A 15349-nucleotide genomic window follows, 5' to 3' on the forward strand; every position below is an offset into this window, starting at 1 on the left:
CAACTGTTGTCCCACATTTATAGATGGCAGAGCTAAGGTCCAGAAGGCAGACAAAACTTGATTACAGAACAAGTTAACCGTCTTTCATTCATTCCTTCATCACACATTGTTTGAGCACCTCTTAGGTGCTGTCTGGGATAGGTACTGGTAAGTGCCTAATCTGAGGCTCATTTCCATGAAAGATACAGTCCTGAGACCTTTTATTTTTATTTTTATTATTTCTTAAAGACAGGGTCTCGCTGTGTCTACCAGGCTAGAATACAGTAGTGCGATCATAGCTTACTGTAGCTTCGGAACTCCTGAGCTCAAGCGATCCTCCTGCCTCAGCCTCCCAAGTAGCTGGGATTATAGGTGCACGTCATCACACCAGATGATTTTTTAAGTTTTTGTAGACACAGGGATCTCGCTATGTTGCCCAGGCTGGTCTTGAACTCCTGGCCTCAAGCAATCCTCCTGCCTCAGCCTCCCAAAGTGCTGGGACTACAGTCACGAGGCACCACACCCAGACAGATCTTTTTTTTTAAGAGGGGGACAACAATTGCCCCAAGGAAAGCAATCCCCCTGGGGAATTTGGGGCACTGGGGCAGCCACCATGGAACCCATGGGTAAGGGCTCAGTGACAGCAGTGCCTGCTCCCCCTAACATTGCCTGTTCTTTCCAGGACGAGAAGTTCCTCGGAAGACACAGCTGGGGAGCTCCCTGCTGTTCGGGACCTAAAGAAACTGGAGTTTGCGTAAGCAAAGGGGTGGATTGTCTTGTGGGTCTGCGCAAGGTTTCCCCTGCAACATTAGCTGGGCTTGTACCACCTGAATGGAGATGGATCTCCAGAATCATTCTTACCCTCTTGCCCACCACTTTGGAAATAGCTTCCAGCAGCTGGAAAGTGACCAGTGTGGGCAAATGCTGGAGGTTCTCAGATTTGAAGCTAATGGACCCGTTTGCTGGTTAACATGGTCATTCCCATCACTCATTCAACAGACGTATTGAGCACTTGAATGACTGAGGCTGCTGTCCTCATGAGCTGACAGTCTAATCAACTCCCCTCTGGAGGAGGTCAGGGGGACTTCCTGGAGGAGGTGATATATGCATTGAAGCTTCAGTGAGGATAAGGAATGAGCTGAGTGGGGAGAGGGGAGTAAGAAAGGCTTTCCAGGAATTGTAATTTGGCCAGGGATCAGAAAAGGCCCAATGTGTCCCCAACCTTCCATAGGAGGATGCCACTATGACTATGGAGTCCTTTTCCCTCCTGTGGCCAGGAACTGCACAACGTCCCTTGTGCCTGAGCTTGTTTACTTCCGCAGCCAAGGGATGGCCTCCCCGGGGAGAATCTTTCCCCCATTTTGAAGGATTCCCAGGAGCTTTTGACGTGCAGCTAGGATGAAAAAGCAACCCTACTTGCCTGGGACTATCCTGGTTTGAAAACTGAAAGTCTTGCATCCCAAGAAGCCCCTTAGTCCCAGGCAAACTGGGACAGTTGGTCGCTCTATGTGTGGCCAGGGCTGGGGGCCAACACCCTAGGCAGTGCTGCTGGGGTGACAGAAATGGAGACCTAGGCAAGGCTCTAGGGAGTCCAGTTGTGTCTGGGTCACTGAGGAGGGGCAGCCCACCATACATGGGCCCCAAGAAAGCACAATAATTATTATATTTAGATCTGTCAGAATATAGCTTTTCTTTCTTTCTTTCCTTTCTTTCTTTCTCTCTTTCTTTCTTTCCTTTCCCTTCCTTTTCTTTCCTTCCCTCCCTCCCTCCTTCCTTCCTTCCTTCCCTCCCTCCCTTCTTCCCCTCCTTTTTCTTCTTTTTCTTTCTCTGTTTCTTTCTTTCTCTCTCTCTTCCTTCCTCCCTCCCTATCTCTCTCTTTCTTTCTTTCCTTCTTTCCTTCTTTTCTTTCTTTCCTTTCTCTCCTTTCTCTTTCTTTCTTTCCATTCTGTTTCTTTCTCTGTCCTTCCTTCCCTTCCTTCCCTTCCTCCCTTCTTTTTCCTTTCCTTTCCTTTCCTTTTCTTTTCTTTTTTCTTTTCTTTTCTTTTCTTTCTTGAGGCAGAGTCTTACTCTGTCCCTCAGGCTGGAGTTGAGTGGCACAATCACAGCTCACCACAGCCTCAACCTCCCTAGGCTCAAGTGATCCTCCCACCTCAGCCTCCCTAGTAGCTGGGACTACAGGCATGCCCCACCTGACTAATTTTTGTATTTTTTGTAGAGACAGGATTTCACCATGTTGCCCAGTCTGGTCTCGAGCTCCTGGGCTCAAGCAATCCTCCCACCTCAGCCTCCCAAAGCGCTAGGATTACAGGTGTGAGCTCCCGCACCTGGCCAGAACAGGCTTTTAAATTTGCAACTCACCTTCCATCTCAATTATCTCAGGCCACCCTCCTCTACAGGCATTGTCATCATCTCCCCATTGTACAAATGGCAATGCTGAGAACAAGAGACTTTAAATTGTTTATCCAAAGTCATAAAAGTCAGGTCAGCCTGGCCCTAAGCTCCTTCCACAGAAAAAGCTAAATGAATGTTTGTTCCTTGGTAGGGGTGTAGATCATCTAATGATTAGGAAGGAGTTGTTATGCCTATGGTATATTCGGTGCTGTTTTTTTTTTTTTGTTTTTTTTTGTTTTTTTTTGGAGATGGGGTCTTGCTCTGTCGCCCAGGCTAGAATGCAGTGGTACGATCTTGGCTCACTGCAATCTCCACCTCCCGGTTCAAGCAATTTTCCTGCCTCAGCCTCCCGAGTAGCTGGGATTACAGGTGTACACCACTACACCTGGCTAATTTTTGTATTTTTAGTAGAGACGGGCTTTCCCCATGTTGGCCAGGCTGGTCTTGAACTCCTGGCCTCAGATGTTCCTCCCACCTCAGCCTCCCAAAGTGCTGGGATTACAGGCGTAAGCCACCATGCCCAGCCTATAATTCAGTGCATTTTATATATAATCTCATTAATCTCAAGAGCTACTGTGGAAGACAGACAGTCATCATCTTCCCCATTTTACAGATGAGGAGACTGAGGCCTGGTGAGGTTAAGTGACTTGCCCGTGGTCCCCCAGCTGGTCACCCACAAGCTATCAGCTCTCCCTGATCACTGATCCCCTGTGCCCCAGAAAAAAGCCAGTGTCTCTTGTTTGGAACAGAGACAAGGTGCTAAATTTGTCCAGAGGTAAAAATGATACTGAAAAGGGGAAATGTCTGAAAACAATAACTGAGGGCCCTTTCTGGCCTTAAATTATTTTCAGCTGAAAAAGCCCCTAGTTTAAGATCGGAACTGCGCTCTGGGGAACAGCGGCCACGGGGTGGAACAGCCTAGAGCCGGGTGATCAGCCACCTGGAGACCGGAAGCCCCCGAGGAGGTTCTGAGGAAGGAAGGAAGGAAGGAAAAGACTATTTCTGGCATTTTCTCAGGCTTCTACTGTGCCAGGCACCCTGTAGACCTCATCTGTCTGTCAAATCAGGGTTCTTAGCCACTCACAACCCTAGAGGGACTTCGTTTGTACACAGAGTCCTTCCCCAGTTCAGTCCCCACTCACCTGTTCACTCTTATCTCCTACACTCGCTGGGTGCTCTCTCCATTCCAGCCACAGAGCCTCCTTGCTGGCTTTCAACCTCCTAGGCATGCTTCTGCCTCCAGGCCTTTGCACCGGCTGTGCCCTCTGCCTGGAATACTTCTCCCCAGATATATGCATGGCTCATGCCTTCACCTCCTCTGGTCTTTACTCAGTGAGGCCTTTTCTTTTCTTTCTTTCCCTGTTTCTTTCTTTCTTTCTTTCCCTTTCTTTCTTTCTTTTTCCTTTTTTCTTTTTTCTTTTTCTTTTTTTGAGATGGAGTCTCGCTCTGTCACCCAGGCTGGAGTGCAGTGGCACAATCTCGACTCACTGCAACCTCCTCCTCCCAAGTCCAAGTGATTCTCTTGCCTCAGCCTCCCGAGTAGCTGGGACTACAGGCACATGTCACCACACCTGGCTAATTTTTTGTATTTTTAGTAGAGACGGGGTTTCACTGTGTTAGCCAGGATGGTCTCAATCTTCTGACCTCGTGATCCCCCCACCTCGGCCTCCCAAAGTGCTGGGATTACAGGCGTGAGCCACCACACCTGGCCTCAGTGAGGTCTTTTCTGACCCTCACAGTTAAAAATAAAACTCTGGCCAGGCGCAATGGCTTATGCCTGTAATCCCAGCACTTTGGGAGGCCGAGGTGGGTGGATCACAAGGCCAGGAGTTTGAGACCAGCCTGGCCAACATAGTGAAACCCCATCTCTACTAAATATACAAAACAAATTAGCTGGGCATGGTGGCAGGTGCCTGTAGTCACAGCTACTTGGGAGGCTGAGGCAGGAGAATCATTTGAAACCGGGAGGCGGAGGTTGCAGTGAGCTGAGATCGCGCCACTGCAGTCCAGCTTGGATGACAGAGTGAGACCCCATCTCAAAAATAAATAAATAAATAAATAAAACTCCATTCCCCTCATGGTTAAAAAAAAAAACTCCATCCCCCTCACCACTGTATATTTCCATATGATTCATTGTCTCAGACATCAGCTTGCTTTCCGATTTCTTTGATTATCTGTCTATCTTCCCCCCTGGAATGTCAGCACCCAGAAGGCAGGGATTTTCGTCTGTTTGGCCCACAACTTTCCTCCCTGGGCCTGGCACATAGTAGGCAAGCGGTCAATATTTAACAACGAATGCCTTAATCCAAGAACCCCCATAAGATTGGGGTGAAATATTTGAGGAGATCAAGACTTAAGGGTGAAGGGATTTGCCAAGGCCTTTAGCAGGGAGCCAAATGCCAGATCCTGGAGTCAAACTCTGATCCTGTGGCCTTTTGCTGAGGCCAGTGTTCTCAGACTTCGGGATTTCAGAGGCCGAGAACATTTCAGAATGAATTCGAGTGACCGTGCGCGGTTACTGTTTTTTAATGTTTATCAAGGATGCTCATTCAAACAAACAAATAACAACAAAATACCCACTGCTGGCACCATAATTTTACCAAAGAATGATCATTCTAATATTGAAAAAGTTCAAAGGACATAATTGCCGAATAAAAGACAGCTCTTTATATGGAATGCATTTAACCATATTTTTAAACTAAACGGCCCTTCGTTGTCCTTATTTTTCTCATCCCCTTGAAGTCTGGTCTCAATGTTGATCCAGGCTGTGTGACCCTGTGTGAGCTATTTGATCGCCTAGTGCCTCAGTTTCCCTATATGTAAAATGGAGATAAGAGCCCATAGCTCAGAGTCTTGAGGAGTAAATGAGATCTAGGCCTAGGGAAGGGCCTAGCATGCCCCTGGCTTATAATAAATGCTCAACAAATGGTTCCTTTTGTTATTAAAATGCAAAGGCATATTAGTCATCCACCTGGTTTACCACTGGCAGTGGTCGTCAGCTGGCATTTCAGGACCCCTTCCCCAGGCTGCGGCGGGAGAAGGGTATCTGTGGATGTTGGGAAGAGTAAGAACTGGCTCCCTACTTAGAGACAAAAGCTGGGGAGCCCCAAGCTGGGAGCCCAACTTACCTCTTTTTCTTTTCTTTTTTTGTTTTTTTTGTTTTTTGAGACAGGGTCTCACTGTTACCCAGGCTGGAGTGCAGTGGTGTGATCATGGCTCACTGCATCCTCCACCTCCTGGGCTCAAGCGTTGCTTCCACCTCAGCCTCCTAAGAAGCTGAGGCCACAGGACACACCATCACACTCGGCTAATTATTGTGTTTTTTGTAGAGACTGAGTCTCACTATGTTGCCCAAGCTGGTCTTGAACTCCTGGGCTCAAGCAGTCCTCTTACCTTGGCCTCCCAAAATGCTGGAATTACAGACATGAGCCACTGTTCCCAGCCTCAACTGGCCTCTTATGGGGGGCTATGAAATCTACCCCAAGCAGAAAAGATTGGGGTCCTACGTGGAAGGGTTGCAGGGACCTAAGAGGCTGGGGTGGAAGGGAAGAGGAGGGGCCTCAGACAGGACCTGACTTCTGTGCCTTGTCTCTGCCCCACCCTGGGGCTGAATGAGGGGCTGTGACTGTGACTGGAGGTCTTACCCTTGCTCTTTGCCTCCTAGGCTGGGCCCTGTCTCAGGCCCCCAGGCTTTCCCCAAACTGGTGCGGATCCTCACGGCCTTTTCCTCCCTGCAGCATCTGGAGTGAGTATAGACTCTGGGACCCCTTCCTCTCAACATCTGGGTGCAGTGCTGTGATCATAGTTCACTGCAGCCTCGAATTCCTGGCCTCAAGTGGTCCTCCTGCCTCAGCCTCCTGAGTAGCTGGGACCACAGGTGCATGCTACAGTGCCCAGCAACCTCTGGGTTTTGACAACCCCAAATCCTGCCCCCAAGGCACATGCAGAAAGAAAAGCCCTCACTTTGTCCCTTTTTTTCTCTCTTCCGCCTACTGCATCCTCAATGTGGCTGGCACATGAGTGATGAGATGACGCCACATCAGATGGGAATCCCCAATGACAAAAAAAATTGTAGATCCTTTCGTGACCTTTGAAACTCCTTTCCTCACAACCTCATTTGCTGCTCTCAGCAATTCAGCTGGGGAGGGATTGGGGAGCATAGTCCTACTTTACAGTGGAGGTTAAGGAAGTTGCCAAGCCTCAGGGGCTTAGTTCCTAAGAAGCTAAACAGGGATTCAAGTCCATCATGAGTTAGACTTTGCCCTCTGGCTGCCTGGTTGGAGCCCCCAGGTGATGAAGTCCTCGTCTGAAAAGCTCAGGAATGTGCCGGCTGCCTATGGTGTATTAGAGCTGGGGGGTGGGAAGGGCAGGTGCCAGGGCTGAGGAGGCCCTCACTGGGATGGGAAGGGTCAGATGGCCCCAGGACGCTAGCTGATGGCCCCCATCTGATTCCACCTGCAGCCTGGATGCACTGAGTGAGAACAAGATCGGGGACGAGGGTGTCTCACAGCTCTCAGCCACCTTCCCCCAGCTGAAGTCCTTGGAAACCCTCAAGTGAGTGAGCTGGGCCTGCCCTTCCTGCTGAATCGGGCCCCCAAAGTCCAGCTGACTTTTTCAAAATTAATTTAAATTTGTTTTTTTAGACAAGGGCTCGCTGTGTCACCCAGGCTAGAATATAGTGCTATGATCATATCTCTGCAGCCTTGAACTCCTGGCCTCAAGGAATCTCCTCACCTCCACTTCCCAAAGTGCTGGGATTATACCATGCCCAGCCCCAGTGGATTCATCCATTCACTCATTCACCTATTCAATCAGCCATTCATCCTTCCATTCAATGATTCATCCATTCACTCATGCAGTCATTTCTTTACTCCCTCATCCAACCACTCACTCAATCATTTCTTTATTTAATTATCCAACCATTTATTAATTTAATCAACAAATATTTAAGGAGGACCTACTATGTGCAGGCACCTTTCTAGGCCCTGGAGACCCAGCTTTAAACAAAACAAATAAATCCCCTGACCTCAGGAATCTTAAATTCTAGTGAGGAGACACAATGAACAAGTAAACAAGTCGGTAATTATAAAGTATACAGTAATGAAAATAATGTTTGGTGACAGAAAATTATACTGGGGGGTGAAATAGGAGAGATAGATTAGGATTTATCAATAAAGCATTATTATCAAAACAGTAAAATTTTTAAAAACTGTTCTGGGCTCTGGGAAGTTGGAGATGGATAAGATACAGGAGGATCAATGTGATTTTTTTTCTTTTTTTCAGACAAGGTCTCGCTCTGTCACCCAGGGTGGAGTGTGGTGGTGTAATCATGGCTCACTGCAGCCTCAATCTCCTAGGCTCAAGCAATCCTCCCATCTCAACCTTCTGAGTAGCTGGGACAGGTGCATGCCACCACGTCCCGCTAATTTTTGTATTTTTTTGTAGAGACGTGGTTTCACCACGTTGCCCAGGCTGGTCTTGAACTTCTGAGCTCAAGCCATCCTCCTGCCTCTGCCTCCCAAGTACTGGGATTACAGGCATGAGTCACTGTGCCTGGTTCAATGGGATTTTTTTTTTTTTTTTTTTTGACACGGAGTCTCGCTCTGTAGCCCAGGCTGGAGTGCAGTGGTACGATCTATTTATTGCAAACTTCACCTCCTGGGTTCAAGCAATTCTCACACCTCAGCCTCCCAAGTAGCTGGAATTACAGGCATGCACCACCACACCCAACTAATTTTTGTATTTTTAGTAGAGACGGGGTTTCACCAGGTTGGCCAGGCTGGTCTTGAACTCCTGACCTCAAGTGATCCGCCCACCTCAGCCTCCCAAAGTGCTGGGATTACCCGCATGAGCCACCATGCCCAGTTCAACATGATTTTTCACTGAACCTAGAGGATATCAAAATCTTCCCACACTCCCCCTCACAACCAAGGTCTTAGGATGGCCAAATAATTTACCGGAATTTACTTAGCAATTTCCTTAATTGTAGGACCGTGGGACTTCTCCAGTAATTTCTAGTGTCCTAGGTAACACTGTAAGCTAGATTTCTTCTCCTTAGTCCTTCCCTCCCCCTCTTTCTTACCCGCCACCCCACTTAAGTATTTATTGAGCACCTACTATGTGTCTGGCAGTGCTCTAGGCACAGGGATACAGTAATGAGCAAAACAGACACAGCCCTGCTCCATGTGAAGCCCACAACCCGGCAGAAAGGATTACACAGCCATTAAACAAATAATGCCAACACTTATTTCATTATAGTGCTGAAAAGTGGCGCAGAGGGAAAAGAGGGGATGTTGTAAAATCATGGGACAGGTGGGGGCAGGAGGGTGCACTCTCCCTCCCATCCACCTCCTCATCCCTGCCCTTCCACTTGGCCACAGGACCTAACAGTATCCTCCTATTTACCGAGAGGTAGCTTAAATCTGTCGACAGCGCCATTCATAGCCTATGACCCAGAACTCTCCTTGAGGTCAAAGTGAGGCATGCAAGTTTGGTTCTGAGCCCTCCCCCTCACTGTGTCCCCGCAGTCTGTCCCAGAACAACATCACTGACCTGGGTGCCTACAAACTCGCCGAGGCCCTGCCTTCACTCGCTGCATCCCTGCTCAGGCTAAGGTGAGTGGGGCCCCGGATACTGGTCAGGTGCTGAGCTGGGGGGCTGCAGAGAGCAGGGAACCCACATCGTGCTGGCTGCAGGGGACACTGAGACCCTAGAAGCAATCACCACAGCCCTGAACAAAAGGATTAGCGGGACGTGGTGGAAGAAACTCTGAGCAACTCACTTATTCATTCCTAGCCCCTGTTTTCTTACCTGGAAAATGGGAACCATCCTAATGGTCTATGTAAGCACTTGTCACAATGCCAGGTTCTGTTATGCAATAAATATTGGTCCTTTTCCCCCAGGGATGGCGGGACCAGGCTTTTTCTGGAACCTAGGGGTGGTGGCTTCTGGAAGGCTAACCACGCACGTCAGCTTTTGCTGGCCTTGTCACTTACATGCCGGTCAGTGTTTCACTGCCACCTTCTGGTAGGCCTTGGCATAGCACCTCTTGCTTTTGAGTGACTTCCATCCAGGCCCTGGTGTGGTCCCAGAGGTAATGAGAGGACTGAGCTTGGACCAGAGCCCCAGTCATCCAACTCAGCATTACCAGCTCTTCTCACTCGCCAGACTGAGAGAAACTGCTCTCCTCTTCGCCAGAGCTCTTCACTTACTGAGGACAACCAGAGTCAGATTCCCAGGAAAGATGGCATTTGGTCCCTTATTATTTATTTTTAATTTTTTTCATTTCTGTTTTTGAGATGGAGTCTCGCTCTGTCACCCAGGCTGGAGTGAAGTGGTGTGATCTCAGCTCACTGCAACTTCTGCCCCCCAGGTTCAAGCGATTCGCCTGCCTCAGTGTTCCTAGTAGCTGGGATTATAGGCGCCCACCACCACGTCCAGCTAGTTTTTATATTTTTAGTAGAGACAGGGTTTCGCCATGTTGGCCAGGCTGGTCTCAAACTCCTGATCTCAGGTGATCCACCTGCCTCGGCCTCCCAAAGTGAGTACTAGGATTACAGGCGTGAGCCGCCATGCCCAGCCAACTTATTTATTTATTTATTTATTTATTTATTTATTTATTTATTTGGAGATGGGGTCTCACCCAGGTTGTAGAGCAGGGGTGCAATGATGGCTCACTACAGCCTCGACTACCTGGACTGAAGCGAACCTCCCACCTCAGCCTTCCAAGTAGCTGGGTCCTATACCCTCCTGAGCCTTGTTAATTTCTTCCCAGCATGATCACTGTTTTACAATATTTTATTTATGTAGGTGCTTACTTCTTGCTATGCAAAGAAACTCAGAAGCAAAAATAGAATCTATCTGGTTCATAATTGTGCTAAAAACTAGAGATACAAGTATGAACTAGAGAGATGTCGTTCTTGCTTTTGAGTTTCTTTGCGTAGTAGGAATTAGGCACATACATAAATAAAATATTGTAAAACAGTGATTCATGCTGGGAAGGAAACTAACAAGCCCCAGCAGGGTACAGGACCTCTGGGGAGATGATTCTTCCGTGGGAAGCTCTAGGGGAAAAGGACTCTAGGAAGAAAGAACAGCAGGTGCAAAGGCCCTAAATGGGAAAAGGGGCTGTGTTTTGAGGGTCAGAAGGGCCACTGTGGCTGTGTGTAGTGAATGAGGGACAGAGGCTGGGTAATGGTGGAAGTAGGGGAGGTCAGGGGAATCCAGATCACACAGGGAGGCCCTTGTGGGTCACAAGAGGTATTTGCAGTTTTTCAGTGTGAATGGAAAAGTAGGTGGGCCTGGGAAGGTGACACTTGATCTGATTTACACTTTTCTTTTTTCTTTTCTTTTCTTTTTGAGACCAAGTCTCGCTTTATTGCCCAGGCTAAGGTGCAGTGGCATGATCTCAGCTCACTGCAAGCACTGCCTCCTGGGTTCAAGTGATTCTCATGCCTCAGTCTCCCAAGTAGCTGGGATTACAGATGCCCGCCACCACACCAGGCTATTTTTGTGTTTTCAGTAGAGACAGGGCTTCGCCATGTGGCCCAGACTGGTCTTGAAATCCTGGGCCCAAGCGATCCACCCACCTCAGCCTTCCAAAGTGCTGGGATTACGGGTGTGAGCCACCATGCCCAGCCTGATTTACCCTTTAAGAAACATCATATTTCATGGAATCTAAGATGCCATCCATTGTAAGACCCCAATATGAGGCCAAAATGCAAACTGTGACACGCTATTGGTTATAAGACACATCCTGATCTCAATGATATTCAAATGGTGACATATATGTCTTGGCATCGATGAAATATGGTCAGATTACTCTCCCTGTGGGGTGGAGGAAGGGTCTCCAGGGTTCAGAGATTGCAAAATCCCCATCTAGTTTCTGCACTGGTACCGGCCGACCCGTGATGTGAGTTGATTTAGCCTGAATCCACTTGGCAGCAGTGTAAACCTGCTGCTTTTATTTATTTTTTTTTTCTTTTTTTTCGAGATAGAGTTTCGCTCTTGTTGCCAAGGCTGGAGTGCATGCAGTCTCAGTTCACTGCAACTCCACCTCCCGAGTTCAAGCAATTCTCCTGCCTCAGCCTCCCAAGTAGCTGGGAGTATAGGCATGTGCCATCACACCCGGCTAATTTTGTATTTTTAGTAGAGACAGGGTTTCTCCATGTTGGTCAGGCTGGTCTCAAACTCCCGACCTTAGGTGATCCACCCGCCTCGGCCTCCCAAAGTGTTAGGATTACAGGCGTGAGCCACTGCACCTGCTGCTTTTATATGCAGCCCTGCAAGGGAGTTCTGAGGCTGAATCATGGCAAAGTCATGGCCCTGAAATCATACCCGCAGCAGCACCTGACCTGTTAAAAGGCTGCTTGGTGTCGAGTAAACAGCTGAAGTTGGCATCAGTGACACTCATCATGCTATTTTCACTGCTACTGATGCTGGTTGTGAATACGCTGCAGAAACTGGAGCTGGTCCAGTGACTGGCTTTTTCTCTTCCTGCCCCCAGTGCTGGTCACACCCTCTATGTTAACTCATGCGACCCTCACCAATGTTCCTGTGAGGTAGTCAGAACCATAGCTAACGTTTAGTTCATTCTAGGCACCAAGGCATATTCTAAATGTTATACCAGCATTGATTCATTTACTCTTCCCCACAATGACTCTATCATGCCCATTTTACAGATGGGTAAACTGAGTCTCAGAAGAGTTGAGTAGCTTGCCCAAGGTCACATAGGCAGTAAGAGGCATAGCTGGGATTTGAACTTGGGAAGTTGTTCTGACAGTTTCCACACAGTAAGGCAAGAAATGACTTCCTTTTAGTCCTGCTGTTTTCCTGGGCTCACTGTTTGACCACAGAGAAGTGGTCTCAACTCTCTGGGTCTTGGTTTGCCTGTCTTTAAAATAGGGCAGTAATCCCAGTAGGTGGTGACTCCCACGGGGCTGACCACCAGGCTGCAGGGGACACTGAGACCCTAGAAGCAATCACCACAGCCCTGAACAAGAGAACTAGTGGGACCTGGGGAAAGAAACTCTGAGCAAGTCACTTATTCATTCCTAGCCTCTATTTTCATATCTAGAAAATGGGAACCATCCCAATGGCCTATGTAAGTACTTGGCACAATGCCAGGCTCTGTTGTGCAATAAATATTGGTTCCTTCCCCCAGGGATAGTGGGACCAGGCTTTTTCTGGAATCTAGGGATGGTGGCTTCTGGAAGGCTGACCATGCACGGGCCTCCAATCCCTCCCCCTGGCCTCTGTTTCCGACAGCTTGTACAATAACTGCATCTGCGACGTGGGAGCCGAGAGCTTGGCTCGTGTGCTTCCAGACATGGTGTCCCTCCGGGTGATGGAGTGAGTGTGGGAGTCTGGGCGGTGGGTGGCTCAGCCCGGGGTGGGAGACACTGAAGTCTCTCCCTGGTGTCCTGGAAGAGCTGGATGTGGGGGTGGCCTTGGTCTGGAGCTGGAGAGTCCCAAGGGCCAGGCCCCAAGGTGAGTTTCTCTTGCCAGCGTCCAGTACAACAAGTTCACGGCTGCCGGAGCCCAGCAGCTCGCTGCCAGCCTTCGGAGGTGTCCTCATGTGGAGACGCTGGCGTAAGTCCAGGCAACCCTGGTGGGTGGAGAACAACTCACTCCCCAGGTGTGTGGCCCAGTGTGACCCCAGAGCTCAAATCATGCTCTTCCCTTCACCAACCTGCAACCCTGGGTGAGCAGACACTTCCCCCTCTGGCTTCAGCTTCTTCATCTGTAAAGTGGGGATGGTAATAATATCCACCCAAGAGGTTTTGTGAGGCTTAAACTAATCAAGCCCTACAAAGCTCTTATAACAACAGTAGCTGGCACACAAAAATGCCAATAAATGCTATATTAGGCTGAACCATATGAAATTGCTGACATCCACCCATTTTTGACCTGTAAAATTGGCAATTTCATATGGTTCAGGTTTATCTTTTATTAAGTCACCATGATGTCCAATACTGGTTACTTTATATTCTTTCAAAGCACTTTTATCTCCACAATCACTCACCTCTTCTCTTCTAAGATGCACAGGGTGGGTCTTACAAGACCCATTTTACAGATGAGGAAAATAAAGCACAGAGCAGTTAACTAACCTTTCTGGGGTCACACAGCAAGTCAGCTGCAGAACCATAAAGGAATCTCGGGCCTCCTAGGCTTCTCGTTTTCCCCATGACCCACACCGGTCGGTATCTTGCCAGGGGAAAAGTCCCCAACGTTCTAGGCTGGGTGGAAGGAGGGATTTGGGGGCAGCTGTCACTGGGGCCCCAGGCCGCCCTCTCTCCTCTAACCTGGCTCTGAGTCCCATCCCCCCTTGCAGGATGTGGACGCCCACCATCCCATTCAGTGTCCAGGAACACCTGCAACAACAGGATTCACGGATCAGCCTGAGATGATCCCAGCTGTGCTCTGGACAGGGTAACCAGGGTGGGCTTGGGAGGGGAGAGCCGCAGTGGGTTGGGGGCAGTGTCCTTGTGAAGGTGGCATTCATAAAATGTGGGCGGGACACAGGTGGGGCTAGGCCACCACCCTTGGACGCATGCGTCATCAGAGACATCCCCTCATCTCCACCCTGGGCTCGGTGGAGCTGTCCTCCAGGCTTTGCGAGCTTGGTCCCTGTGGTCAGGCTTAGAGATCAGGGGACAGGAAAGTTGGCCATCCACATCCCACAGCCTCAGTGCTTGGAAGAGCTTCCTTTGGGGACTCCAAGCCTTCCCAGCTGCTGTTTCGGCTTGGTGGCTGCCCTGATGCTCCGGGTTTGTCTCAGATGAACTTGCTTGACAAGTCTCCTGCCCCTCATTATGAAGATCACTGTCCCCCAGCCCTGTGCTCCCCTCCCTGTGCTGCATGTCCACCTCCATTCCACTGCCCCTCCCATCCCCTCATCTTGATAGCACCCTTCCCAGGTGTCAAGCTGCCCCTCCTAGAGTGTCCTGCCTAAACCCCCTCTCCTGGCTCCTCCCCCTACAGCATGTTCTCTGAGGACACTAACCACGCTGGACCTTGAACTGGGTACTTGTGGACACAGCTCTTCTCCAGGCTGTATCCCATGAGCCTCAGCATCCTGGCACCTGGCCCCTGCTGGTTCAGGGTTGGCCCCTGCCCGGCTGCGGAATGAACCACATCTTGCTCTGCTGACAGACACAGGCCCGGCTCCAGGCTCCTTTAGCGCCCAGTTGGGTGGATGCCTGGTGGCAGCTGCGGTCCACCCAGGAGCCCTGAGGCCTTCTCTGAAGGACATTGTGGACAGCCACGGCCAGGCCAGAGGGAGTGACAGAGGCAGCCCCATTCTGCCCGCCCAGGCCCCTGCCACCCTGGGGAGAAAGTACTTCTTTTTTTTTATTTTTAGACAGAGTCTCACTGTTGCCCAGGCTGGCGTGCAGTGGTGCGATCTGGGTTCACTGCAACCTCCGCCTCTTGGGTTCAAGCGATTCTTCTGCTTCAGCCTCCCGAGTAGCTGGGACTACAGGCACCCACCATCATGTCTGGCTAATTTTTTATTTTTAGTAGAGACAGGGTTTTGCCATGTTGGCCAGGCTGGTCTCAAACTCTTGACCTCAGGTGATCCACCCACCTCAGCCTCCCAAAGTGGTGGGATTACAAGCGTGAGCCACTGCACCGGGCCACAGAGAAAGTACTTCTCCACCCTGCTCTCCGACCAGACACCTTGACAGGGCACACCGGGCACTCAGAAGACACTGATGGGCAACCCCCAGCCTGCTAATTCCCCAGATTGCAACAGGCTGGGCTTCAGTGGCAGCTGCTTTTGTCTATGGGACTCAATGCACTGACGTTGTTGGCCAAAGCCAAAGCTAGGCCTGGCCAGATGCACCAGCCCTTAGCAGGGAAACAGCTAATGGGACACTAATGGGGCGGTGAGAGGGGAACAGACTGGAAGCACAGCTTCATTTCCTGTGTCTTTTTTCACTACATTATAAATGTCTCTTTAATGTCACAGGCAGGTCCA

At 49.6% G+C, this 15349-nt stretch overlaps 1 protein-coding gene across 48 annotated transcripts in view; it reads left to right on the forward strand.

The window, feature by feature from the left end:
- CIITA (class II major histocompatibility complex transactivator) overlaps positions 1 to 15349 on the forward strand; it is a 71641-nt gene that overhangs the window by 44257 nt on the left and 12035 nt on the right. For 24 of the 48 annotated variants that reach the window (XR_010152264.1, XR_010152266.1, XM_063796627.1 and 21 more), the window contains 8 exons: positions 662 to 733; positions 6035 to 6115; positions 6832 to 6924; positions 8898 to 8984; positions 12637 to 12720; positions 12877 to 12960; positions 13703 to 13800; positions 14353 to 15337. Coding sequence is in view for 41 of the 48 variants with exons in the window: in XM_063796627.1 (XP_063652697.1) it covers positions 662 to 733; positions 6035 to 6115; positions 6832 to 6924; positions 8898 to 8984; positions 12637 to 12720; positions 12877 to 12960; positions 13703 to 13778 (577 nt within the window). In the remaining 7 variants the exon portion in view is untranslated. Of the gene's footprint in view, positions 1 to 661; positions 734 to 6034; positions 6116 to 6831; positions 6925 to 8897; positions 8985 to 12636; positions 12721 to 12876; positions 12961 to 13702; positions 13801 to 14352; positions 15338 to 15349 lie in introns of those variants that run through there. The other 24 variants (XR_010152261.1, XR_010152263.1, XR_010152262.1 and 21 more) reach the window with 3 other exon arrangements.

The sequence above is a fragment of the Pan troglodytes genome, chromosome 18, assembly GCF_028858775.2.
Source record: "Pan troglodytes isolate AG18354 chromosome 18, NHGRI_mPanTro3-v2.0_pri, whole genome shotgun sequence".
Classification (NCBI taxonomy): domain Eukaryota; kingdom Metazoa; phylum Chordata; class Mammalia; order Primates; family Hominidae; genus Pan; species Pan troglodytes.